Raw genomic sequence first — 26,908 nt, 5'->3', positions numbered from 1 at the left:
CACACACACACACACACACACACACACACACACACACACACACACACCAGTTAATCTTGAAATGCCTTGGCTACTCATTGACTGGATACTCCTAATCCTTGCCCTGCTACTCCAGGCCCAGTCAGGGAAGTGGCTAGAGGCCACTTATCCAGAAACTCACATTGCTGGTTGGCTTTTCTCCTCTGCTATTGCGTTCCCTTCTTCCCTTCTCCAGTCTTCTGATTCTCTCTCTTCGTCCTGCTTGAGCAACTCTCAGTGTCCTGCCCTGTGCTTAGCCATTTGCTATCGACATCATTATTGATAAATCAAAATCCAATTGAGGGTAATGACCTTTAGTGTCAGTAAACACAGATTACTGATCAAAGCATCAGAACCATCCTCTAGCAGCCCTGCTTACCCACTGAAGGCCTAAAATCAGCCATAGGCCTAAAATCAGCAATAGGCCTGTCATACATGTATACTAACACCAAGTCTTGGGTCTCAGTGGAAAAACATTGAAACAGATGGCTATAAGCTAATATAAACAGGCAGCTTTTGTGGAAATTTACAAGCCTGAGTAGTCATAGACCTTGAAAATAGGTAGCCTGGGCAGACAATACCAACTTAGATAAGGACAAGCAAGTCATAGGCAGAGTCATAGTGACTTGTCCCCTGAACCTTCACCCAGCCGATACCCGGTTCTGATGATATCTGTATTCCTTCTGATCACCCACACTCCAGTGTCATTCCCTTCCCCACATCCTGCCTTTCTGTGTTTATAACCACTGTGTGAATGAATTACGATTTGAGAAAAAATAAATTATAATAAAAAAATAGAACCATCCTCTATACTAGTCCAAGTCAGCAAACTGGTTTTTAAAAAGATGAGTCAATTAGTAAAAAACAATTTGAAATTTCAAATATGGATTTTTATAAATTAAGAAGTATAACATTTTATAATTTGTTTTTAAATCGAAATTTGAAGTGGTTGATTACATAATTTAAAAGGAAGTGTACTTTCCTAGTTAACTCCTATTCTTTTCCTTTTCTGGAGTTATTTTAACTGTTTGAGCATTTCATATATGCATATAATGTGTCTTAATCAAATCCAGCATTCCCTCCTCTCCAATCTCTCCCCATCCTGCCTTTCCCTCCAGACTTCATGTATGACTTCCTTTATCTCAACCCATGGAGTACATGTAATACTCGCATATGTACATTATGCCCACCTACTAGAGCAGTGGTTCTCAATCTGTGGGTTTCATCCCCCTTGGGAACTGAACAACTCTTTCACAGGAGTTGCCTAAAACCACCAGAAAACACAGATATTTACATTATTATTTATAACAGTAGCAAAATTACAGTTATGAAGTAGCATCATAAAAAAATTTTATTGTTGGGTGTCACAACATAAAGAGCTGAAAAGGGTTGGAGCATTAGTAAGCTTGAGAACCATTGTTCTAGAGCATGATCCAATCTCCCTAAGGCTCATGGATCATTGAAGAGAGGTTGGAAATATTCTAACAGTCAGAAGTAGTGGACTTTGTAGGGAAACAATATTGTCTGAACATGACAGGCCCATATGAGTTCACAGAGGCTACAGTTGTATTTACAAGACCTATACAACACTGAGCTAACCATAGGGAATGAGGAAGTATCATCAAGTCCCAACTCTTGTTAACATCTGTTCTCTCTTTGGTTGGTATAGTAAGATATAAGAAGGAAAAGTTCAGCAGCTGTTTACTTTTATTTTGGAGGGAAATACCTTCATATTCAATTTATTATATTTCATATTTTAGCATTTCTGAGTAAGGAAATAACAAGAAAAAGAAGTGCTGCCTTTCTTTAAAATAAGTATTTATGCACAAAAGAATAAATTTCCAGCTATAATCTTCACTTATGGGCCAAATTTCCAAACACAGGGTAATTAGATGTATAGAACTTAAATGAATAGTTACTATAAACTGCCAATTTCCACATTAACCCATACACTGTCCTATTATACCTCAATTAGCTCTCTCTTCTTTCCCCTTCCTAGGGAAATATGTACAGTACCACCATCATTCAGACCACAGACAATAAGCACAGCCCCTAGAGTTTGTTTTTTCCTCCTTTTAAGTCTGAATTTGCATTAAAATTGTCAGTAAGTTACATGTCTCTGAATTAGTGAGATATAAATATGAACCTGAACATTGAGCCAGTGATTTGGGGAGGTTGCGCTGGTTCCCCCAACCCCTGATGAAATCCCTACAGCTATTCAGAACATGAAAAAAGTAATTCAAAGTGCTAAAACTAGTAGCTTCAAACACTTTACAGTTAGGGAAGCTGTGCTGAATGGTTTGGTAGCCACTAAGATGTGGATGTGGTTTTATGTCAGCAAGATCATAGGCAAATGTGGCATTGTTGGCTATTATGTATGAAGACCAACCTTTAACTTACAATTTGAGTTCTTATCTGAATGTTCTTGGACCTTGTGTAATGAGACTGCTATCTGAATAAACTACTAGGTGTCCAATATACAAACAAACACATGAACATGAACATAACTATTGCAACTGACCACAAATGAAGCATAGATTCTCACAATCAGGTGTTATGTGAGCAATGGTGGTTCCAGTGCACAGCTAATAGACTTAGGCCATAGAGACTTTTACCAATATCGAACCATTTGCATAAACCTAAAACAAAAGTCATTTTTATCAAAGCCAGAAAAAGCATTGTCTCTTTCCACATTGACCTTTTCATGATATGTTTTTCTGACAATGGATCCAAAAAACTTATTAAGAGATTTGTTTAAAGAGAAACATAATTGAAAGTAAGTTTTGTTTAAGTTCAGTGAGACCTAATTTTGTGGTTTGCTATATACAGTGGTGTATAGCTAAGTTATTGCGACCCATACACATGTAGAAATGGATTAAAGAATACTCCTACAGCTCACTATGCCAACCCATGTGCTGGGAGTACATTAAATCCCATGCCAGAGACTGTGACACATCATCTGAATATGTCCTCTGGGCTCTGAGCCCAGGAGGATCAGGTGTTGTGACATCAACATGGTCTGAAATGTACAGAGTAAAATAGTTGTCTGTGGAAAATTCTTCCAAATCTTACACCTTATATATGTTAGATAAACTACATAGGTTCCCCAAATTTGACAATAATCTCTAGTCATATACAAACAACACTGTCAACATGAGCTGTAAAGCTAGAAGAAACTATTCTAATTCATCAATAATAATAATAATCAAGTAAGTTTTCATTGAATACAATAGAGAAAAGGAAGAGTAGCTTTTATATTTTCTACATTTCTACAGAAAATGATATAGTAAATTTGTATTACATGGATATGCAATCAAAGAATATGCAACCATAGGAAAATACTACAGACAAACTAGGTGGTTAAATCATTGATTCTCCCCCCCATCCAGTTTTGTGACATATCCATGGTATTTGTCCACTTTTAAACTCATTAATTTGTTGTGATTAGTTTCATTTGAAGCAAATACTGGTGTTCAGAACTGTGTGTTATTCTCATAAAGATGCTTACCCAGATTGTGTTAATTTCAAGAATCATAAAATCTGGGTCACCTTGGCATAAAGTCTTTGAAATGTTTATAAATAAGAAAAAGCTGTTCCTTTGGGTTAAGGATTCTTTAACAGTGGTATAAGATTACCAATCTGACCTCTGTAATGGAGTTGCTTTTTCTGGTTGTAAGAACAGCCAGAGGAGCAGAGACTCATCACCAATCACCCAGCGAGGAGGAACTCTGGGACAAATCTGGCATCACTCTAAGTTTCTGTTCCAGAAAAGAGATCTTACACCAAAGGGCTACTGAAATGACCTGCTGGAGCTTTTATCCACCTTAAGGGAAGAAGGGTAGCAAGGGTTTTCAGGTAAGTGTGGATGCTAGACTCAGGAGATTGGCATTCAATTCACCCAGATTTAAGCTTTCCTACTACAAATGAGAAGCTAAGGAAGAATTAGAAGTGCAGCAGCTTACAAATGAAGATACCACAATGAGACCCCTGATTTTGCATTTGTGACTTATAAATTATAAAGATGCTCAAACATAGACTAGAAAATAAAGATGAAAAATAAAGACAACATCACCATAACCACTGGCTCTCCCGCCCTGTGCTTTGTCCATGGCTGAGTATTGGGTAACTGATTATGTAAGGCGAAATCACGTGGTCCAAATCCAGTAGTCCTGCTGATAGGACTGGAAAGGCTGCACTGCCAAGAACCAGCCTCAGCTTGGAGAGAAGTTCTGAGACAAAGGGTGTTTGGGAGTGGCGAAAACAAAAGACTTAAAGTCAGATCCTGGGTCCAAGCTGGTGGCCTATGTTCTGCTCCAGACAGCTTCCCAGATTGTTTTCTCTTTGTTCCACTTTCTCTGGAGATCTCCAGACAGCTCTCTGTCTCTATTTTCTGCTCTGAACAGTTATCCATGCAGTTCTTTCTTGTTACTCTAAAAAATTTCTCTGGATAGCTCACCTCTTGCAGATCATAAGCTCAGTCTTTTATTTTATATATCAATCCAGTCATCTACTCCAGATTCCTTTTTGATTATCCTATGAATCAGCATCTCGGGAGCCCAGCCCCTTGATTCTTAGGAAACAGCCAGCACACATTTCTTTTTTTTTTAATATTGCAAAAGAATTCAGAGATCTGTCGGCTTTGGTTAAGCAGAGGTGATAAACTAGCTAGCTCGGTGGGACCCTGCCATGAAATTACCATTTCCACCACGCCTGGTTCTGGACTCACTGTCTCAGGCTGATCTTGAAATCAGGAATCTGCCTTCCTCTATATTTTCCTGCCTTTGTATCTTTCTGACAAGCTGGCTCATTATTGCAGTTGCCTCTGTTCTTTTAGATTTGTGAAGCCCCTCATATAATTCATATTGCATCCTTATTTTTTGAATAGTTGAGAAATTACATATTTTTTAACTCATGTTTTAGAGTTCTTTCCCACAGCCTTAAGCGTTGTCCTGAAGGACTCAGCAGTTATCATTTTGCTAAGACATTAGCCACACCTTCATCTTCCAGACTCATGCTGTCTCTGACTATTATAGAGCCATTAACATTAACAGAGAGGACATTCTTTGAAGGAGGAACATGACAATATGTACATTATTATACAAACAAGTCTTGTGCCCACACCCACCATCCATCGACACTCATGGAGGCCCATACCCTGTTGGCCCTGTCCCAGAGGTGGGAGCCATGTCCTTCTACCCCCACCAAGGCCATGCTGGACTCCACACTGTACCCACAGAGACGAAAAACATCACACCACACCTCACAGACTTCCCGTGGCACTCCATCTCTTTCTCCCCTTAAATGAACTGTCATTTCCGCTTTATTAAAGGCTAGTTTCCTTCTTTTCCTGGTAAGTTACATGCAGAGAAAAATAAATGGTAGTCACAGAATGATGTGGATCATTTTTTTCTTTATTCTTAAGCACCTCCTTCACAGGTCATTTGAGACTTGTGCCCAGGAATAGTTACTCATGAGCAAGTTGTGGTGCAGACCCCCACCCTTGCCTAATGAGAAGGCCTTTCCATATAATTAGAGCTACTTAATTCATTTGTTAGTGATCTTATTTGCCTGTTCCTTCTATATGCCTTCATTAAAAGATTCAATATTTGTTACTTTCTATACAAAATAATGCAGAGTAAATGTACAATATTTTCAATGTACAATAATTTCACCATTAGTCCTCAGTTTAGTTCTAACATCAGTAACAAGAAGTGGCCAGAAATACTTCTAGCTACTGGATAACCATGCCTATAGCAACACATTACAGTTTGCAGAAAGAAAAAAAAAAGCATAAAACCAAACCAAACCTCTATCTTCTTTGGACTCCAAGTTCTGAGTCTGGAATTCAGTACTTGTCACATGATTAGACACAGCCTTTTGCTGGAATCTGGATGGTTCAGTCACACAAGATGTTATTAGCTTCACATCCAAGAAGAAATACAAGACATACAGAAGCCTTTAAATAGTTTCTGGTACTATTTTAATGTGACCAGAGGAGAGAAGTACACCATCCTGGTTCATATAGTCCTGAAAACAGTGTGCTTCTTGCAATTATCCAGTAATTCTTTTAGCTGTTTCTTGGGGACTTGGCAGTGAGATAAAGTCTGAAACCCAAGAAAATAGTGTACTCCACCAGAGAAAAGGACAGTGAGAATTACTTCCAGACACCAGGACAATGGCAGGTGTGATTCCAGCTTCTTTAAACACAGACATTGTTCACAGATCATAAGCTATCTCTGGTGTTTTGAACTCTGAGAATTTTTTTCTTTTTAGATTTTTTTTTCCTTTTTCTTTCTGGGTAGAATAAACTTGAAGAATGAAGCAATGTAGCACAGAGATGTGTGCACACAGATAGACAACAGAGGTGACTGGATGAACAGAGTTTGTTCTCCATGCTGTTTTGCAGCTATCTTTGAGTGAATGTGGGCAAAGAAGCTACATTCCAGATTAAGAAGGAGTTATCTGACTCCTGTTCCACTCCCAAATCATCACACAGTAATGCAAAGGAAGAAAAGCCACGTGTGACTGTCAGTCTCTCGTATTTCAATTGAGATCCTAAAGACTGAAGTGTATCTTCTGGGAGAAACTTCTACCTCAGCTCTCTGTCCTCGGGCACTCTTCCCTAACATTCTTGAACCCAGGGCCTATTTCTCTTATACAGAGATATCAAACTATATTATGATGATGTTTAACATTATCATGGGCATTTCATAATTTCTCTCTAACAATGTTAAATCTGGCCCTTCTCTCTGCTCAGTCAAGACAAACACTCTTTGTCTTTTCCCAACCTGCCCACCAAAGCTGGGAAACTGGAGGAAGGCTGGTTCTGTGTGGTTGTATATACTTTAGTTAAGACCTGGTACCTAGCCAGAGGTAACCATACCCAGTACCTCTATTCTCATTTCACCCTACCTTTCTCCATGTCAGTTCTGATCTGCTCCTCAAGGTCCTCTGGTGACACATAGAACTCTTCTTCTGGTGTTGATGATTTGGGCCGACAATGTCCACAACAACAGTTGCAGCAGCAGCAAAGGCAGCAGCAAAAATAGCAGCCGGTCAAGAGGCCAAGGATGATAAACAGGGTCTAGGGTAAACAGAGGCCAAGTAAAACCTGAATCACTGGTATGAGGGACAAGATGATAGGATTGAATCTACCCCAGCATACACTGCTTGCCACACACTCACTCTTATTCTTAATTCATTTAAACTGTCTCAAGTTCCTTTGAAATAACTTCCACACCAACGTTTGTACAAATGAGACCTAAAGCAAATTACTTTCAGTCAGAGTAACACAGTTTGGAACTTTCTTCTAGTCTTAGGCTATTATGAGTGCTAAGAGCAAAAGGAAAACCAGACCTGTACTGGATAGGATATGCGCTGGTCATGGGAGCTCACCAAGCTCAGTTGTTCAATGAAAGTAAATTCTCACCACACAGAAGAGCTGCCTTCCCTGTCATACGCAAGTGCCTGTTAGTAACAGGGTCCTGCACCATCTCTCCAAAAGATCCCTACATCCTCTTTCTCTGAGTCAGAGACTTTGCAGATCCTGCTGAGATCTCTGGTGTGGACACTTCATTGGCCCTCCTATTGGCCATTCTGCCTCTGCTCTTGCTAGTGTGAACTATACACAACCCTTGTGCTCTGTAGCATATGCAGCATGCCTGCAGCCAACTCTCTCAGCACTAGCACAACCCTGTTCCTGCCACACAGCTTGACTCTCCACGTGAATTTGCATGGCTAAACGTCCCTGACCACTGTTCACTTTATACCCACTTGTTGTCTAAGATCACCTCAAAGGTCACCTTTATTTCAACTCTTTCCTGTTCCCATTCCAAAATGGCTACCTAGTCTTTGTTTTTGTTTTGTTGTTGTTGTTGTTGTTGTTGGTTTGTTTGTTTGTTTAGTTTTTTCGAGACAGGGTTTCTCTGTATAGCCCTGGCTGTCCTGGAATTCACTCTGTAGACCAGGCTGGCCTCGAACTCAGAAATCTGCCTGCCTCTCCCTTCCAAGTGCTGGAATTAAAGGTGTGCACCACCACCGCCCAGCCTGCCTATCCTTTGTATCCCAACTGTATGTCATACCAACTCAGATCTCTAAGACCTTCTTGCTGACAGTATAGAGCACAGATTGCTTGATAAGAGTGTTTTATATGTTACAGTCATTAGTCATTCTTTACTCCATGTGCCTGATGGATTAGTACCTGGCATGTTGCAGACATCTAGTTCCTACTGAATCAATGAGTTTACAAAATAACAAACAAATGGTTTTTTCCTCCCAGGAAATAGCATCAAGATTTCCCTATAAGCACAAACGACTTGAGCATGTCAGAAAACACTTTCTCTTGACTTCCCCAATCTGAAATTCCAAGAAATCCATTTTTGGGGCAACTGAACAAAATCAAATTTATTTTAATAATTGACATTTTTACATCTTAAAATTTAATGCAGACTTTATATAATCAGCGATGGGGGCAGCAATGGGGATAAAGATCACATGTGTATGTACACACTTCTTCAGTGACCTAAGAAGAATTCAGACGACACCCTCCCTTTCCCTCCCCTCCTCCCTAAGGTGTCATCTACTCATTCTGGCTCCAGGAACAGGGATGGAGTCTCTGTTCGGCTTGCAATGGAGGATCTTTGGTTGCACACACTTATGGTCTCTTTGCTATGTATGTTGTATAATTTTATCATTTTAGGGAAATTTAAAACCCCCACCTGCCTCTAAGACTCCCGATGTGAGCATTCTCCAGCCATCGCCCTCAGAGACCCCAGCACTTCCTCACCTATATCTGTCCCCTTTCTTTGAACTGCACAACTGCCATATTATTTTCTGAAAATCTCCTTTTCATCCTGTTTCTTTCTTCAGGGAAATCTCCTTTTTGAGAGACAGCCTTACTTTATCCTTACCATACATGCTACATAGTATACATTAGTTTCAAGCAGGTACCTGGTATTTTTAAATGTACTTTTTGATGGTACATTGTTTCATTTATATGGAACATATTTAATGCCACTTAGGTAAGCATTATGCAATTAAGCTTTGGTACAGCAGAAAGTATACATCTTTGTAAGGAGCCATGCCTGTCATTGCTCTGTGTCGTATCTCTTTGCTGCTGCATAAATGAGGCTTGTCTATAGGAAGTTTGATCAGTTTTTTCAGCTTCCTGAACAAGAAAATTTGTTCTCATCTTTAGACAGTCAAAAGGCAATATCAAGTAAGTGTGTGTGATTATCTGGACTGCAGTTGTTTCTTCTCAAGGGAATAATAGTGTCATATCTGGAAGTCAGATTCCCATGCAACCCCACAGAAGCCCACCTTGTTGTGTGAATGCTAGTCTGCCCTCACTGATTCCATGGTCAGAATGCTCCTTCTTACCACATGCTCACACTTCGTTCAGGATCATCTCTTTAACCCACGTTTCCCACAAAGAAAGGTGAGTACAGGTATCTAAGATACTTAGCAGAAGACAAGTGGGGCTTTGTGGTTCAGACTGTCTCTTCATGTCTACTGTTAAAACATATCCTCTTGCCTATCAAATTCTTCAATATAGGGAGGTTAAGTGGGAGAAAACAGCAATCAAAGTTCTACTCAACATGAATCCTGCCTTTTCTAAAAAGATTGGATTTTTTTTTAGTTACAGGATTATCAACTGGCCACAAAATACATTAATGGAACATATGTCTGTTCTATATATAGTATACATTATTACATATACATATGTATATTACAAATATGTATATGTACTATTATATGTACATACAATATATATATATATTGTAATATATAATAGAATGTCTGTTCTATATTTAAAACTATTGCTTTTATCAGAAAAAAACATTAAAATTTATAAAACTATCACCAAATGTACATATATTAGGGATTCCTGGGAAAAGAAACAAAATTACCACAACAATTCTGATTATGTTAAATCTTTAAAGATGTTGTCTTTTTCTCAACCAAGTAGCTATCAATCTTTTGTCTTCTACTACTTAATTCTCACCTTTCTCCTTATTTCCTTCTCTGCCACCCCAAGGCAGGTTCCAGTTGAGCCTGTAACCATTCTCCTAGGTATTGTCTTTGCTGATGTAGCCTATGCTATAGATAGTAAAGTACATGGCTAAATTTATCTTATAATAATTTATTAAATAGTTGTCACACTAATAAATTATTTTTGGTTTTGAGAAATGAGTCAGTTTTTAATTAGTCACCATGGGGGTGGGGGCAAGGGGGAGAAGGGAGCAGTCAAAATTAACCTGAAGCTCCATACTCAAATATAATTAATGTCTAGAAGTCTGTTAAGTCATGTTGAATTTCATAATTAATTGATGGACTAAAGAAAAATGGTCTTCAAATAACAGCTTTCAGAGGAAGTGATGTCTCATTTTATTTACAAGAGTTTAATAGAAGGAAGGTTGATCTTTCTTTGAGATGGGGTCTAACAGGATGAATAATATCATGATTTTCCAGGAAATTGCTTTTGAGGGAAAAAAGTGATTTACCTTTGCCCACCAACTTGACAGCATGAAGTATGTGTTAACGTTTTCGTCTCCAAATTGCTCGGCCACATAGAGTCCCAGCGATCCATACTTGTCATATATGTTTCTCTTTGAGGTGTCGGTGAGGATTGTGTGGGCATTGTTGATTTCTTTAAATTTCTCAGCAGCAGATGGGTCATCTGGATTCTTGTCCGGATGGTGTCGCAGGGCTAATTTTCTTTTAAAAATTAAAAGCAAGGAGAAAAGTATTAGCTCTCTATCAAAAGTTACAACAATATTTAATAAAGACAGTATTCACTTGAACATCCTTTATTTTTATACATTCAATGGGATGCTATGTTTCCTAAAAAATAAGTTCTCATTAAATGATATCATTTGATTCCAATGTGCAAAAACAATTACATTGTTTCTCCCTCAACATCCTCAAAGGAATTCTTGCTAAAGGAATAAAGGCTGTGGCTGAGATATCCTACTATTGGCAAATGAAGATGATTGTAGTCCACCTCAACATATGGAGGTATTTATAAATTCTGATTTATACTAAAATTCCACTTAGAACTTGTAAAGCTATCTAGAATGGCAGAACCTCATGTTACACATTCTCAAAGTTAAAGTATAAAAATACTCTTAACTTTGTATTACCATGAACAAATATTAGGGTCCCTTCATAATTATCCAACATGTCTTTATCTCTGTTTATGTTTCTAAACAAACTCTTGATTTCTCTTGCTTCTGTGTATACATTTGACTTCTTTCCACAGGTCTGGGCATCTACAACTGTGGGTACAAGGCACTTCCTCCTTCCCATGGAGAGTATAAAGCTGATCCTCGAGGTATCATCTGTGTTGTGTTGGGTGGGTCGTCTTGGATTGTTTTTAAGTGTACTCAGCTGTAAAAAGCAACCTGTATGGTGGATTTAATGAGTCAGCCATGCACCCTCCTTGTCAGTAGCCATTTCTGTCATTTCCCTCAAGAAACAATTCAAATGATGAAAGCCATGTTCAAAATTGAGACTTCACTTTCTTTCTCCACTAAGAAAAAGTTAATTGTATGATTCTCAGTTAAAATCCAACATGACTGTTCTCCCTTATGTGGGCCTCAACATGTAGGGGTTTACTGTATTGACTCAGACAGAATGTGTCACTTATAGTGTTGTAATAGAAGCTCATATGCAGAACAAAAGAGTATAACATGTCTTAAAAACCTACATGTAAAGCTAACTGAAAAAAATCACACCTACTAAAGTACTCAATAAAATGCTTGCAAATTGAAGCTAAGAATACATCGAAAAGATCATCCATAATGTCCAAGTAGCCTTCATTCCAGAGAAATGGTTCAACATATGAAAATCTGTCAATGTAATCCACCATATAAAAAGACTAAAAGAAAAATATGATCATCTCAAATGTGGAAAAAGCATTGAACAAAAATCTAACAGCCCTTCATGATAAAATCTGGGAAAAGATCAGGGATAAAAGGGACATACCTAAACATGATAATGGCAGTATACAGCAAGCCGATAGCCAACATCTAGAAAGAAACTCAAAGTAATTCCAGTAAAATTAGGGACAAGACTGTGCACTCTCTCCAAATCTATTCAATATAATACTTTAAGTTTTAACCAGAACAATAAGACAACTAAAGGAGATCAAGGAGATACAAATTGAAAAAAAAAATCAAAGTTTCCCTATTTGCAGATGATATGATAGTATACATAAGCAACCCTAAACATTCTACCAAGGAACTCCTACAGCTGATAATCACCTTCACTAGCCCTTCTATATACAAATGATAAATAGGCTGAGAAAGAAATCAGGGGCTGGAGAGATGGCTCAGTGGTTAAGAGTACTGACTGCTCTTCCAGAGGTCCTGAGTTCAATTCCCAGGAACCACATGGTGGCTCACAACCATCTGCAAAGGGGTCTGGTGCCCTTTTCTGGTGTGTCTGAAGAGAGTAATGGTGTACTCATACACATAAAATAAATAAATCAATCATTAAAAAAATAAAAAAGAAATCAGAAAACCAACACCCTTCAGAACAGCCACATGTAACATATCTTGGTATAACTCTAACCAAGCAAGTGAAAGATCTGCATGACAAGAACTTCAAGATCCTGAAGAAATAAATTGAAGAAGATATTCAAAGATGGAAAGATCTCTCATGGTCATGGATTAGTAGGAGTAACATAGTGAAAATGGCCATCTTACCAAAAGCAATCTACAGATTGAGTGAAATATCCATCAAATCCCAACAGAATTCTTTACAGACCTTGAAAGAACAATACTCAACTTCATATGGAAAAACAAGAAACTCAAGTAAAACAATTCTGAACTTTAAAATAATTTCTGGAGGTATCATTATCCCCAATTCCAAGCTGCACTACAGAGCAATAGTAATAAAAACTGTGTGGTACTGATATAAAAATTGGAAAGTTGATCAATGGAATCAGATTAGAGAATGAGAAATAAATCCACACACCTATGGACATTTGATTTTTGACAAAAACACCCAAACTATACAATTAAAAGAAGAAAGCATCATCAACAAATGGTTCTGGTCTAACTGGATGTCTGCATATAGGAGACTGCAGAAGATCCGTATTTATCACCCTTCACATAACTCAAGTCCAAGTGGATCACAAACCTCAACATAAAACCAGATACACTAAACCTAGGAGATGAGAAAGTGAAAAATAGCCTTGAGTACAGCATAGGAGTTGACTTCCTAAACAGAACACAATTGTGTAAGCTTTGAAATTGAAAAGTAACAAATGGGACCTCATGGAACTGAAAAGCTTCTGTAAGGCAAAGGACACTGGCAATAGGACAAAATGGTAGCCTACAGATTGGGAAAGGATCTTCACCAACCCTACATCTGACAGAGGGCTGATATCCAAAATATATAAAGAACTTAGGAATCTAGACTTCAAAAACCCCAAATGACTCAATTAAAAAGTAGGGTACAAAGCTAAACAGAGGATTCTCGACAGCGAAATCTAAAATGGTCAGGAAGCATTTAAAGAAATGTTCAGCATCCTTAGTCATCATGGAAATGCAAATCAAAATAACTCAGATTCCATCTAACACCTGTCAGATTGCTAAGACTGAAACAGAAGAGACAGCTCGTGCGTGCTATCGAGGATGTGGAGCAAGGGGAACACTCCTCCATTACTGGTGGGAGTGAAAACTTGCACAGCCACTTTGGAAATCTATGTGGCAGTTATGCAAAAATTGGAAATAATTCTACATCAAAACTCAGCTCTACCACTCCTGGGCATACAGTCAAAAGATACTCCATCATACTACAAGGACACTTGCTCAGTTCTGTTTGTAGCAGCTTTACGCACAATAGCAAAAAACTGGAAGTGACTTAGACATCCCTCAATAGAAGAATGAATAAAGAAAATGTGGTACATTTACACAATGGAGTATTACTCAGCTGTTAAAAACAAATAGAGCATAAAATCTGCCAGCAAATGGATAGAACTAGAAAATATCACCCTGGGTAAGGTAACCCAGAAACTCAGAAAGACAAACATGGTATGTACTCATTCCTAAGTGGATATTAGCCATAGAGTAAAGGATGACCATTTTACAATCCCTAATCCAGAGAAGCTAAGTACAAAGGAGGGCTCACGGGGGCACACATGAATCTCACTGTGAAGGAGAAATAAAAGAGACATCTCAGGAGGTGGATGGGAGGAACAGTCTATGTGTGGTGGGAACAGGAAGGATCCGGTGGAGGGAGGATGGAGGGAGAGAGTCCTGAGTTGGACAACTGAAATTGGGGTGGTGGTACATCTTTGGGACAAGCTAGGAATCTTGTACAACGGAAACTCCCAGGCATCAAAGAGAGTGACCCTAGAGAAGACTCCTAGGAATGGGGGATATGGAGCCTGAACTTGCATTTTCTGTAACCAGGCAAGACTTCCAGTGGAGATACTGAGTCACCAACCCAGTCACAAAACCTTTGACCTACAATTTGTCCTGTGTATACAAGACTTGCCAGGGTAAAGGTAGAACAGAGATTGTGGAAATGGCCAACCAATAACTGATCCAGTTGAGATCTATGCTATGAAAGGGAGCCCACTGGCTGGAGGGCCATGACCCAGAGGGTGGATAGCACAGAGACCTTCGATAGAACTAATCATGACTGGAAAAAAAATCAGTGAAATAATTCCTAATGATATTCTGCTATATTCACAGTTTGGTGCCTGGCCCAGTTGTTATCAGAGAGGTTTTACCCAGCAACTGATGGAAACAGATACAAAGATCCACAGCCAAACATCAAGCAGACTTTGAAGAATCCTATGGAAGATGAGGAAGGATGGTAGGAGCCAGAGAGGTCAAGGACACCACAAGAAAACCCATAGAATCAACTAACCTGGGTTCATATGTGGCTCAGAGAGATTGAACCACCAATTAGGGAGCCTGTATATGACCTAGGTCCTCTGCACATATGTTACAGCTGTATAGCTTGGTCTTCTTGTAGGACTACTAACAGTGGGAGCAGGGGGTGTCTTTAACTCTGTTGCTTGCTTTTGGGACCCTTTCGTCCTATTGAGTAGTCTTGTCCAGCCTTCTAAGAAGAGAAAAAGATGCCTAGTCTTACTACAATGTGATATGCCATGGCTGGTTGATATCCATGGGAGGCCTACCCCACCCACTTTTTAAAAGAGTAATGGAGGAGGAGTGGAGGGGACATGAGCGTAGGAGGGAGTGGAGGTAGAGTGAAGGACAGGGAGAAAATGTTCCTCTTAGCACAAGAGAACATGTCCTTTGCTTTTAGCCAGGTAAAACCCATTTCAGGATTGTGACCTCTAAAACTGAGGACTGAACTCAGGACGTGTGTATGCTAATTCTTCACATTGGTTTATTTAGTGCGTTCACATGTGTGCATGCGCCATGGTGAAGGTCATAGGACAACTTTTGGAAGTGAGTTCTCCTCTTCCATTATGTGGATCTCAAGGGTTGAACTTGTATTGTTAGGTTTGGTGGCAAATGCTTTTACTTGCTAACTAGTCTTGTTGACACTGAATATGTTATTATAGCCACAGCTGTGGTAATTTGTTAGACAAGAGATAGGGAACTAATACAAATAGTTTAAAAAAAAAAGTAAAATTGCCAAGGTGTTTCCTAGAAATTATTATCAACAATCTGACCTTATCCATCTGTTCCCTTTGAATTCTATATAGTAAAATTTTATTTAAAAAAACTCACACCTAGTTTACACATTAAAATTTGCTGATTAAAAAGTGGATGGATATCTACATGTAGCTAAGGATCATCTGCTTAGGGAGTACCAACATGCCTGAGAATGCAAGTCCAGGTATAAAACCCATTCCAACACTCAACTCAGAATAAGTAGAGAACACAATAACCAGAGTTTATTACTTTAAGTTTGGTTTATCAAAAAAAATTGTGTGTGTGTGTGTGTGTGTGTGTGTGTGTGTGTGTGTGTGTGTCTTCTGCTTTCAGGGATATTTGGACTACCTGTAAGTTCTTATAACTGAAACTTCTGGTGTTATGGTTTTGAAATGCAGAATTGTTGAGAAAGTCTTTGTTCCAGCCCAAAATGCTTATCTTGTCATTTTATAATCTTTTCAGTTTACAATATGCTATTACTTGCAAGCTTGATATAAACATTGTTACAGCAAGCATGACAAAGGTATTACAATCCTTTTTTTAGTATTATCCCATTTCACATATGAGAGTATACAAATACTGAAAAGTTAAGGATCTTGCCCAGAGTCACACAGGTAAAGTGAGAAGCAGGCCTGAGGCAGACAGTGAGACTCTCAGGCCATATGCTTCAGACTGTGTGATATAAGAGTCTGCCTGAGTATTCTGAGATCAACAGTCCACCCAATGTTACCTTCAGAAGGCATATGGAATCTGAAAGATGCCCAAGGCAAAAGTGGGCATTTGCTTCTGGAGCCTCCAGTAGTGATCCAGGCAGTCCACGCGGTTGTGGGGGACAGAATAAAGAGAGTCTGGATGTGTTTGGAGACACAGTTGATGACTTGGATGTGGGCGCTAAAGAAAGAAAGACGAGGATAACAGCAAAGCTGGGGCCTTAGCAAACAGAGTTGTTTACTATGTTTGATAAAATAGCAAGGGACTCTTATACTGAGAAAGTTTTGATGGGGTCTAAAGGTTCTATTTTGGATACTTGAGATGCCTATCAAAATTTTAAGTGAATCTAAAGAGCTGTGAGTCCAGCGATCAGAAGGAAAATACTATAAGAGGCCCACATTTGGAAGTTCTTGGTAGGCAGCTGTCATTTACAATCACAAAACTACAAGAGTCCAAAGAAAGTGGTCCAAGAAGTCCAAAGACTGGGCTTTGAGATAAAATGCTGGGTGCCATGCTGGGTGGGCACACCTAAAGCCAGTCTGTCTCAAACAAAACAACAAAACAAAACAAAGCCACACTTTAAAACAAGCAATAAAAAGCAAGGTTCAGTGAGATAGAAGGAAAAATCTAGACACTGTAAAGTCTTGGGACCCAGGGGAAGAAGGTATTTCAAAGAGGAGCAATCCCTCCAACTGCTCATACAGAGAGGCTGTATGCCAAGGACTCAGAAAAGGCCACCGGACTGAATGCCCTGGAAACCCTTCATACCAGTCCCAATGAGTACACATGTGCTGAAGTGTGTTCTGGAAGGAGGAAAGTAATAGTAAAAAAAAAATTTTAAAGAAGCAGAAAAAAAGGGAAATAGAAACTTGGAAAATTAAGTGTTTATGGTTGTACATTAGGATTACAGGTAGTTCTTTGCTTTATTTTTGCTTGTATGTAAATACCACTTGTATGTTTTTGACAAAGCATCTTGAAGCTCCAGTGACAAAATGTATTCTTTTGAAACATCTGGAAATTCAGATTTTGTTACCTCAAATGATCCATTACTGAGTCAGCGGGAGTTCAGAGAAGATATAAGAAACATTTTCAGAATATATACAGTGCTCTTCCTCTTGATCCCTCAAGCATTCTTCAAGCAGCTGGCTTTGTGGTGTACCCACCCTTCCTGGAATCCTACTGTGCAGCATTTCTCCCTGGTAGTTCTCAAGATATCATGTGTTACCCAACCCAATGGAAGGACTATGACCTCTGCCCAGGAGGGAAAAATTTCCTGAAAAAAAAAATGGTTCTTATAAGCCTTGCCTTGTTTCCAGGATTCAGAGAAACACTGATACACCCTATCCAGACTTACAGCAGAAGCCTGGCTTCCTGTCATCCTTTACACTGTTGGATCTTTGACAGCTCACAAGGACAGATGCACTTAGCCGTTTATCACACTCCCCTAACAATGATGTTGGCTGATTTGGAGGGCTGGAAAGCCTCCATCTGTAGCAAATCCAAGTCCTGGCTGTCAGCAGTGTTTTGACTCCTCTTGAAAGACACTCTCAGCTCTGAGTTTCCCTGGCACAGATGGCAAAGCAGGGGCAGCAACCAAAATTATACAACTGCTCAAGCAGGTGAGCTCAGTGAGCACTCCACCTGCTTGGGGATTATCTACAAAGCAAGCAAGACAGAAAAGGTTCTCTGATGGAGAAAGTGCTCGGACTCCATTTAAATAGAACAATCACCTGCTTGTGTTAAAGGTATTTCTTGTCATTTCTAATTTTACATGTAAACGTGACATGCTATTTAACTAGAATGTGGGAGTTCATCTCTAAACATCCCTGTGCTTTCTAAAAGTGGCCCATAAGGGAAAAAAACAGGAGGTCATAGTCAACACTCTCATATGAGACCGCCATCCATCAGCCTCTGAGTCACCTGGGGCAGATTCTGACCTGCTCACCCAGCTGTCCCGCCATGGGTTGGGATATCAGAGGAAAACTCTGGGGATGTACTCAGCCACATTCTACTGTAGCATGGCTGTATCTCTAGCTGACTTCGTCTATTAAAAACACTTCTGCCTCCATTTATTATTTATTTATTTAGGTTTTTTAAGACCGGGTTTCTCTGTGGAGCACTGGCTCTCCTGGAACTCTCTTTGAAAACTACACTGTCCTTGAACTTAGAGATCTGCCTGCCTCTACCTCCTGAGTGCTGGGATCAAACGCGTGCGCTACCATGCCCAGCAGATTTCTGCCTCTGAACTCAGTTTTTAATGTTGGTTACTATTGTGAAGATATTTTCATTTCTTCCTGACTTCCTTTATTCAACTGTAAAATTTGTGCCCTCTCTGATCTAAGAAGAAGTCTATCTGCAGGGTGCTAAAAAGAGGAGACAGCAGCCACTGATATCGTCCCGTGTTCTAGAACCCTGTGGCAGAGCCAGTACCAACTGGGCTTTCTGTTTCATTTTTTGTTTGGTGTTTTTTTGTCATAGGGGTTTTTCTTTGTTTTGAATATCCGTGTATTTTGTTTATTTATTTGGTTTTTGAGTGAGAGAAAGCATTGCGTAGTGTGTGTGGGGGGGTAGAACACGAAAATGAAGTTGAGTAGGGAGGAATGAGGGGAGGATTGGGAGAGAAAACTGAAAGAAACTCAGATTCCATTTCAATAGAACAATCACCTGCTCATTCATACACCGTTCATGGTGTATGAAAAGAATTAATTAGTAATATGTAGCCACAGTCTGTAATAAAGAGAGAAAAGCTTGGGATCATATTAGATCCCAGAAAACAGACCCTTTTTTAGAGACGATTCCATGCAGAGGATACGAAGATGAGCTGCCATAGCCACAGTTTGCAGAATTAGAAACCTGCCAACAGCGTGACTGTGGAACATCTGAAGCTATGTGTGACAGACCCTCGTGGACTTGGGAGCGACACAAGTGAAGATACAGAAAATGAATACCATAACTTTTGGGATGAACGAGCATCTTAATATCAGTCAGTCTGATTCTGTATATGCCTATATAAACTAGCCTCTATCTACATATGTTTTATGTGTATACATATGTATATATCTATATATAGATAGATATATAGATATGTAATATGATTTTTAAGGCTAGTTATACATTTTATATAGTTATATATAGAAAGAAACTTTTGGAAATAGTATATTTCTGTCTTTTATAATTTTTAGTTTGGGTTTTAAAATTAATATGTAGGATCTAAGAAAACATTCTGTATGCACTGCATATGAATCTTTCATTGATTATACAGAATACATTTTCCTTTATCGCATTGTTACTTGATGATATCTTCGGGGGAATACTATTGTTTATTTTAAAGGTCTCTCCTCTGGATTTCTAGAATCTGCTATATCCCATTGGTCAACTTAGTCATCTCAATGCACCTTAAGAACCAAATTCTTTCACATAGTTCTGTAAAAGGTTTGATCTAGGGTGGCAGGGTGGTGATGGGCAAGTCTGAGTTCCCAGGTTAGTATCTAGCACAGGGAACAAAGGGTTCTGGGCATATCTGTGATAGACACAGCTTGTGAATTTATAAACACACATATTCACATAAGTTACCGAGAGTTTCTGTCTTGTGTTCCATCTTTTTAATCATATTTGTTTTAACATCTTATCTGATAATTCTAACAACTCAAGTTCCCATAGTTCTGTGATCTCCTTCTAATCATGCTGTCTAGGCTTTTATGGTCTCTGTGTGATTAATATTGTATTTTAAAACTTTCCCAGAAGAGCAATATGAATATTAGGACATAACTTCAAAACACAGAGCATTTTACTTATGACTTTTAGATGTCTGGGGAACCATGTTAACCCAATATAATGAACCAAGATTTTCTTCATTTCACAGGTAACTAAGAGTTTAGTGGTAGCCCATAGGTAGATGCTACTTCATTACCTACTTCTAACAGCCTAGGAAAGGATTTAAGGTTTAAGGCCCTTAAAATAATAGCATCTTATTTATTTACTTACAGTATTATAGTCAGACCCAGATAGGTAGGAACAGTTTTTCTCAGCTCTACTTGCTTTTTCTGGGGACATTCAGTTAAGTGCTCAGCTTCCCCTGTACATGATTTCCACACATGACTAAAAAGAATATTCTTGGAGAAGTCAAATTTCATAAATACTGTTAACCTAAACTGGAAAGCAGAAGCAGGTAGGCCATTTCAAGTTTTGAAATAGCATTATACATTGTTTACTTTCAGATAGGCTAATCAAGGTCAAGGCTGGCTTTAAACTCCTGATCCTCCTGCCTCCACCTCCAAAGTTCTGGATTTCTAACCTGTACCACAATCACTTCTGAGACACTGGTGAAAAAGTTCAGAAACTCAGCCTTAATTCAAGAAGTCACCGTAAAGCCAACTCTACTGAGGCCGGACCACCAATGGAATTTTCCACCACAGATGGCTTGCTATTGGTACTCTTGGTCCTGTGCTGTAGTACTCCACTGGCTCAATAAATTTTCAAAATTCCCATCTTTGGGACATTTATGAGCTCTCTCTCTCTCTCTCTCTCTCTCTCTCTCTCTCTCTCTCTCTCTCTGTCTCTCTCCCTCCCCCCACTCCCAGTGGTTTGAAGCCTGCATCCTTGAAGCCTCACACCCCTCAAATAATGGCGTTCAGTAGTTTTTCACTCTCAAATGCTTTTGAGACTCGTTTCCTCTTGGCTTTTCCTTTCTCTCACTGGCAGGAAGAACTGGTAGGAAGTACTTAGCCAGGTAGCTGCTGATCTTTGGGAGCTTCCTGGCCTGGGGACAAATGAGTCTGCCTATTGGCCCCAGGTCCTTCTTTCTCTGCAGCTGAGGCCCATTAGCTCACAGCCTGCCAAAGCCAAAGGCAAATTTTTACACATCCAATTATCATAAAAATAGCCCAAACAAGCAGCTTTTAGTCACTTGGAGCCTTCCTATTTCACACAGCCTGCAAGAACTGAGCATCTGTTGGCCATTGACACAAACCAGAGAGCTCTGTGTCTCAGTCCTGAGCTGCAAGCAAGACCCTGTGGAGTTCTCTGACCAAAGACTCTGCTAAGAGGTATTGCCTGCCTGGGTACATGGCTCTCTTTCTGACTGTCTCTGCCCTTAAGGCTCCCTAGCCCTTGTCATTCAGTACGGTGCCCCCTAGCAGTCAGCGAGTGGACTTCATGCAGTAAGGACTGTTTCTGGTTTAACCTTGGCCAAATACCAAGCAGTCAACTCCTGTTGATGGCTATCATATGCTGGAGCCTGAACAGTAGCCCTCAACACAAAAAGATTTAATGTTGTGGGCTACTGAGCGGAGGTTGAAATGAGAACAGTATAAAGTCCACCATTAAGGACAAGAAAGGCCAGGACACCGTTTGGAATCATACTGCAGATACAGGTACCAAACCCACCCCGGCCCTGTGATTATTTCTAAGCGCCTGCTACCATAATGTATGAGTCACGTGCTTTGGCTATCAAGATGCCAGAGGAAAAGGCTAAAGACCACATTATACAGCCCTGTGACTTCCCCACATGGGCAGACACTATAGCTGAGCAGTGTTAAACCCTCTAGTGTTAAAGGCGTTGTCTTAGTTTTGTGGGATCACATTTGTGATTCAGGCTATGTGGTGTGAAGCAAGGACAGGAGAGAACGACGCAGATGCTCTAGATGCTGCCTCTGAGACTGGTCTTGTTTTGCCTGAAGAACTGCATCAAGAGTCAAGTGCTACCCTCTAGTGGCTGCTGTTGTCACTTTACCAGAGATGTTCAGGAATTTGACTTTTTCATGACGCATTATACTTTGATTTTTTTTTTTATTTTATACGAATTTTAAAAATACATCAATACTCAGATTTTATGAAAGCCCACATGCCTGATGGTGGTGCTGAGCATCAGTTTTCTATTTGTTACCATGCCTTCTATGGCTTTGTCAAATCCACATTTTTACTTTCCTGATAAAATAGAATACACTGGAATATCGATATCAGTGTATTAGACAGATACGAGGCCAATTCCGTAAGCTTCTTTCTATGCTGGCAATAGAAATGCTAGTCTCAAAAAGAAGTTAACACCTGAAGTTCCGACAGCACCAAAGTCTGGGTGTGCCCCCTGCCCCAGCTGGCTCTCAGAGTCTGGAGGCTGTAGCTGCTTATCTACTACCTCTGCATATGGAACAAGCTCCCAACAGTTTCTGGGCCTCCAACTTCACTGTTTCTAGAGGGAAAGTACATTCTTTTCTCAGGTCACCTGCCTCTCCTGAGCTGTAACTATCACAGGACAAGAACATTAGGATGGAGGAGAAGTGGCCACACCTCCTCTCAGCTCAGTAGCCAGGACTCTTACTTCCAGTTGCAGTCCCCACTGTTGCTGGTTCTGGTGAGAGTTCTCAGCAGGCTGGCACTGCTGCTCTCTTCTGCTCAAGCTGCAGTGACAGGAAGCTGCACATTAGCTCCTTGTAGATCCTAGAAACTTCTGTAGTTAGCCTAGCTGGCACACTTGAAAGCTCTCAATCCCTCCTCTTCAAATCCTTTCAGTGCAAAAACATATGGCACTGTCTTCTCATATATCTTTGGGTTCAGCTCTCACTTAAAACTTTTCACCCATAAACTCATGTTTAAAACCTAACAGGGCCCTTTCTTACAGACTGGATGTCATATTAGTTTAATTTAAATCATAGACATGTACCTGAACCATTCTCAACCCCTACCAAATTTCTCAAAAGATCTCCTGTCATGCTCACAAGATGATGGCTGTGGCTACCACTCCTATTTCTAGGCTTAGCATTACAAGCCTGTGAAAAACGAGCTATACAAGTATACAGTTCCCCCTTGGCTGTCTCCCATGAGGTTTGCCTGTCTCTGTTCAACCTCAGTAAATTCCTTTTCATGTCCCCAAGAAAGATTTCCAAACTTCTTATCCCCCCCCCATTGCCATTTCCAATTCCCTCAACAGACACCCCCAGTTCTGACTTGGAAAGGATAAGAAGATTGCCAGAAAGAAACAACACAGTCTTCTGCCTCTACACTTCCGAGTAATAATACCACTGTCTCCAACCTCCTCCCATTCAGGTTCCTTCTGTCTACTCACCTGAGCAGACCCCAAAGCATCATCAGCTCCCACTCCTAATAATGTTTCTCCTAATCCCTTCTCCTTGAGAATCACCTAGCTCATGTTTTAAGCTCTAGGCACGTGTGTATTGCCAAACTGCGGACCAAGAATTGCCCTTTTATTTTTTTTTTTTTGAGGTATTGTCTCACTAAGTTACGCAAGTTAGTCTTGAACTCACTATGTATCTATCCCAGGCTGGCCTTGAACTCATGGTCTTCCTGCCTCAGCTTTCCAAGTAGCTGTAATTAAAGACCCATGCCATCAGGTCTGGTTTCTTCACTTTTTCCCTTGTTTATAAATGTTGTTCTCTTCCCTTGCATTTTAACACTTCTTCATTCTTGCAAAAAGGTCACTCTCCAATGCACATTCCCTTTTCAACTCTCTATAACCTGATTTCTATTTTCAGTTCTCCTGTGGACTTCCTCTCCCTTCTATGACACTCTGGATGAAATCCCACAGGCTTATTTTTATCTGTCTTATACTTGACCCTTTTGTAATATTTGACAACTGCTTTTTTCTCCTCTAGGCATCCTGAATGTCTTTTTGTTCTTTTCTGGTCTTGGCTTGAGAGCCTAGAACAAGAAAGGCAGGCACAAGGCATATGAGGAGCTCTTGCAGGCAAGTTTAGCTAAAGCAGTGTTTCCTCCTGAGTGGCCAGTGCACTGTGAGTGAAATAGAGACTGGAAAGGACCATCAAATAACCCAGAGTCCAAGAACTGGGATTTGGGAGTAGATATATCCAAAACAGTTTGTATTCATTCCCCTTAAACCAGATTAGGGATGTCTCTCATAAGGGACAAAGAACAGCCTGGCAATCTTGTGTCACTGTAGTTCTCTGTGTCTATTATTTGCCCATGGTCCTGATAGTTTTCAGCATCTATGGCTAAAAACCATGTGGGAAGGTGTACTGTACAGGAGACTCATATGATGGCCCTGATCTTCGAGTTTCTGGTTCTGTAGAGTTTCTATATGGTTGTAGAAGTTACACATCTCGTTCAGCTATGTGTTAAAGTTACAGAATCATTGCTTTTGTAGTTTGGGAAATTCAGTTTGTTGTGTTTATCTTACATTTTTATAAGAATGTATAAGATTTAATAGGAATTTATCTTATGATTTATATTTGTAGTATAAAGCTTGTTTAACCTGATACTAGAATTGATGTCTTGTTTTTTCTTATAAAAAATCTAATGACATATTTAGTCTGAAAGCCATTGCTCCATCCACATTCTCACTTCAGACTCCCACATCACAACCTGGACTGTTCTTACAACCTCATCTCTTCCACCCACAACGCACACATATCGCCTCTAATGTGATCACAGTGGTGCAAACACACTTGTGACTTTTCAGCTCCATTTTTGCTTAAAGTACCCCCCCACATCCTACTCACCTATCCTTACTTCCTGCAGTCTCTCTTTAACTTGTATGCTTTGTTTTTCAGTTCAGCTGTCCACCTGAGTGGACAGCTCAAAGAATTAATCCTGAAGGAAAACCAAGCCCACATAGAGAAATAGAGTGAGCCCCACTCTCTATTGAGAGTGAGACAGAAAAGAGGTTCTGGCACATGGCGTCTGTTTGCTGGTGTGAGACCTGGTTCTCCAGTAGTCTCCTTGACTCTCTTAACTTTGTATCTGTTTCATTTTGGATCATTTGAGGTCTGTGAAGTGTCTCCTCTGCATCCTCAGACCTCCCATTGAGCCCTACTACTAAAATTTTCAATGAGTTATTGAATTTTCTATCCCAGGATTTCTGTTTGACTCTTCTGGTATTTCTTTATTGACATTCTTTATTTGATGATTCATTATTCCCACCCTGCCCTTTTGTTCATTAGACACCATTTTTCTTAGCCTTGGTAAATTTGAATGAGCCGATTTAATGTTTTCATTGTGTTGTTATGTTCATAGACAGAACATCCTAAGATTTAAAAACATTTTAATTTACTCTTTGAAAATCTTGTACATATATATAATGTATTTTGAACATAGCCACACCGACTACCTCCCTTGAAATCCCCCAGGGCCCTCCACTTAAATCCTTCTCTTTCCCAGTCTCATGTCCTCTGTGGTTTTGTTGATGATGTTGTCGTCATCGTCATCATCATTGCTATTATTTTATACTGATCCTACTTAGTGCTGACAATGAGCCTGGTGTGAGAGCATCCAGTGGGGCATGGGCAACCACTTAGTAGCCACAAAGAAAAGTGACTTCCCACCTCAGTGGTCATCTACTGGCAATAGCTCCTGAGCTTGGGATGGAGCTTAAGAGAGCTTTCTCTCATCCACAAGTGTTGACTGGCTTGACTTTGTTCAAATTCTGTGCAAACTCATGGCTTCATGAGTTCATGTGAGCAACAGGTATGGCATATCTAGAAGACAGTATTTCACAGCTCTAAGACACAGCTGTCCCATGTCACAGCTGTTCCATGTCACAGCTCTCCCATGTCACAGCTCTCCAATGTCACAGCTCTCCTCCCCATCCTCTGGCTGAATTTTCCCTGTGTACATATCCTGCTCTTATATTTTACTTTGAAAATTGAACATTTCTGACTGGGTATTTGCAGCAGCTCAACAAACCATACTCTCTCCTTCTCCATAATATTTGTTGTTACTGTTATTGGTTAAAGTCACTTTTCTGAACTAATTTGTAAAGTTTGTGTGCATAGATGTACTAATCAGGAAAAAGATCAGATATGGACTGCTTTTCATACTTGGAACTAGAAATTTTGCAGTCCTCGCAGATGGTCTTGTGTGCATTAGACACACCATGGACACTCATCTAGACAGCTTACATCTCTGCCTATCCTGCTTGCTCAGAGCTGGAAATCAGTCTCAAGTGAGAGCTCAAGGCCTTCATGGATCTTTGCTAAGTGTGAGCACAACTTAGACATGGAAGTGGCTTCAGGTTAGTGAAGACCATGATATGATACAACTTTTCAGAGTCTTATTCCGTAGACTACTTCATTCTCTACATTTCCTTCCATGATTCTTAGTGAATCCACCTTTTGTTCCAGCTGTCTCCCTTGCCCAGGAATGTAATCACATCCGTTGCCTACAAATATTTCCACCACCACCATGTTTCATTCTCTTAACTGTTTAACCAGGTTTGGTGGATTCTAATAAGTCCTTCAGTCATTAGACAAATCAACCAGGAATATTTCTTGACAACAGTATTTTTTTCTGATCATTCTGGTATCCAATTGATTTGATAGTGGTAATTGGAATGGTGTACAGTTCTTTCAAGGTTATTGCTGATTGGATGAGCAAGGGATGGAGTGATAGCTTTGTTGGCAAAGTTGTTTCTTGCAATCACAAGAATCTAAGTTTACCTCCAGAACCAAGCCAAAACAAGAACAAACGCTGAGTCTCATTGGTGCCTACTACTAATCCTCCTACTACTAATCCTCCTACTAGTAATCCTCCTACTAGTAATCCTCCTACTAGTAATCCTCCTACTA

At 39.8% G+C, this 26,908-nt stretch overlaps 1 protein-coding gene across 3 annotated transcripts in view; it reads right to left on the bottom strand.

Moving 5' to 3' along the window:
* Dnajc5b (DnaJ heat shock protein family (Hsp40) member C5 beta) overlaps window positions 1–26,908 on the bottom strand; it is an 84,532-nt gene that overhangs the window by 5,327 nt on the left and 52,297 nt on the right. For all 3 annotated transcript variants that reach the window (XM_028764537.1, XM_028764554.1, XM_028764546.1), the window contains exons 3-4: window positions 10,521–10,734; window positions 6,931–7,102 (exon numbers count right to left, since the gene is read on the bottom strand). In XM_028764537.1, the coding sequence (XP_028620370.1) occupies window positions 6,931–7,102; window positions 10,521–10,734 (386 nt within the window). The remainder of the gene's footprint in view (window positions 1–6,930; window positions 7,103–10,520; window positions 10,735–26,908) is intronic.

The sequence above is a fragment of the Grammomys surdaster genome, unplaced genomic scaffold, assembly GCF_004785775.1.
Source record: "Grammomys surdaster isolate TR1022 unplaced genomic scaffold, NIH_TR_1.0 62, whole genome shotgun sequence".
Taxonomy (NCBI): domain Eukaryota; kingdom Metazoa; phylum Chordata; class Mammalia; order Rodentia; family Muridae; genus Grammomys; species Grammomys surdaster.
Note: the sequence above shows the minus strand (reverse complement) of the source record. Positions and strands in the feature narration are given on the sequence as shown.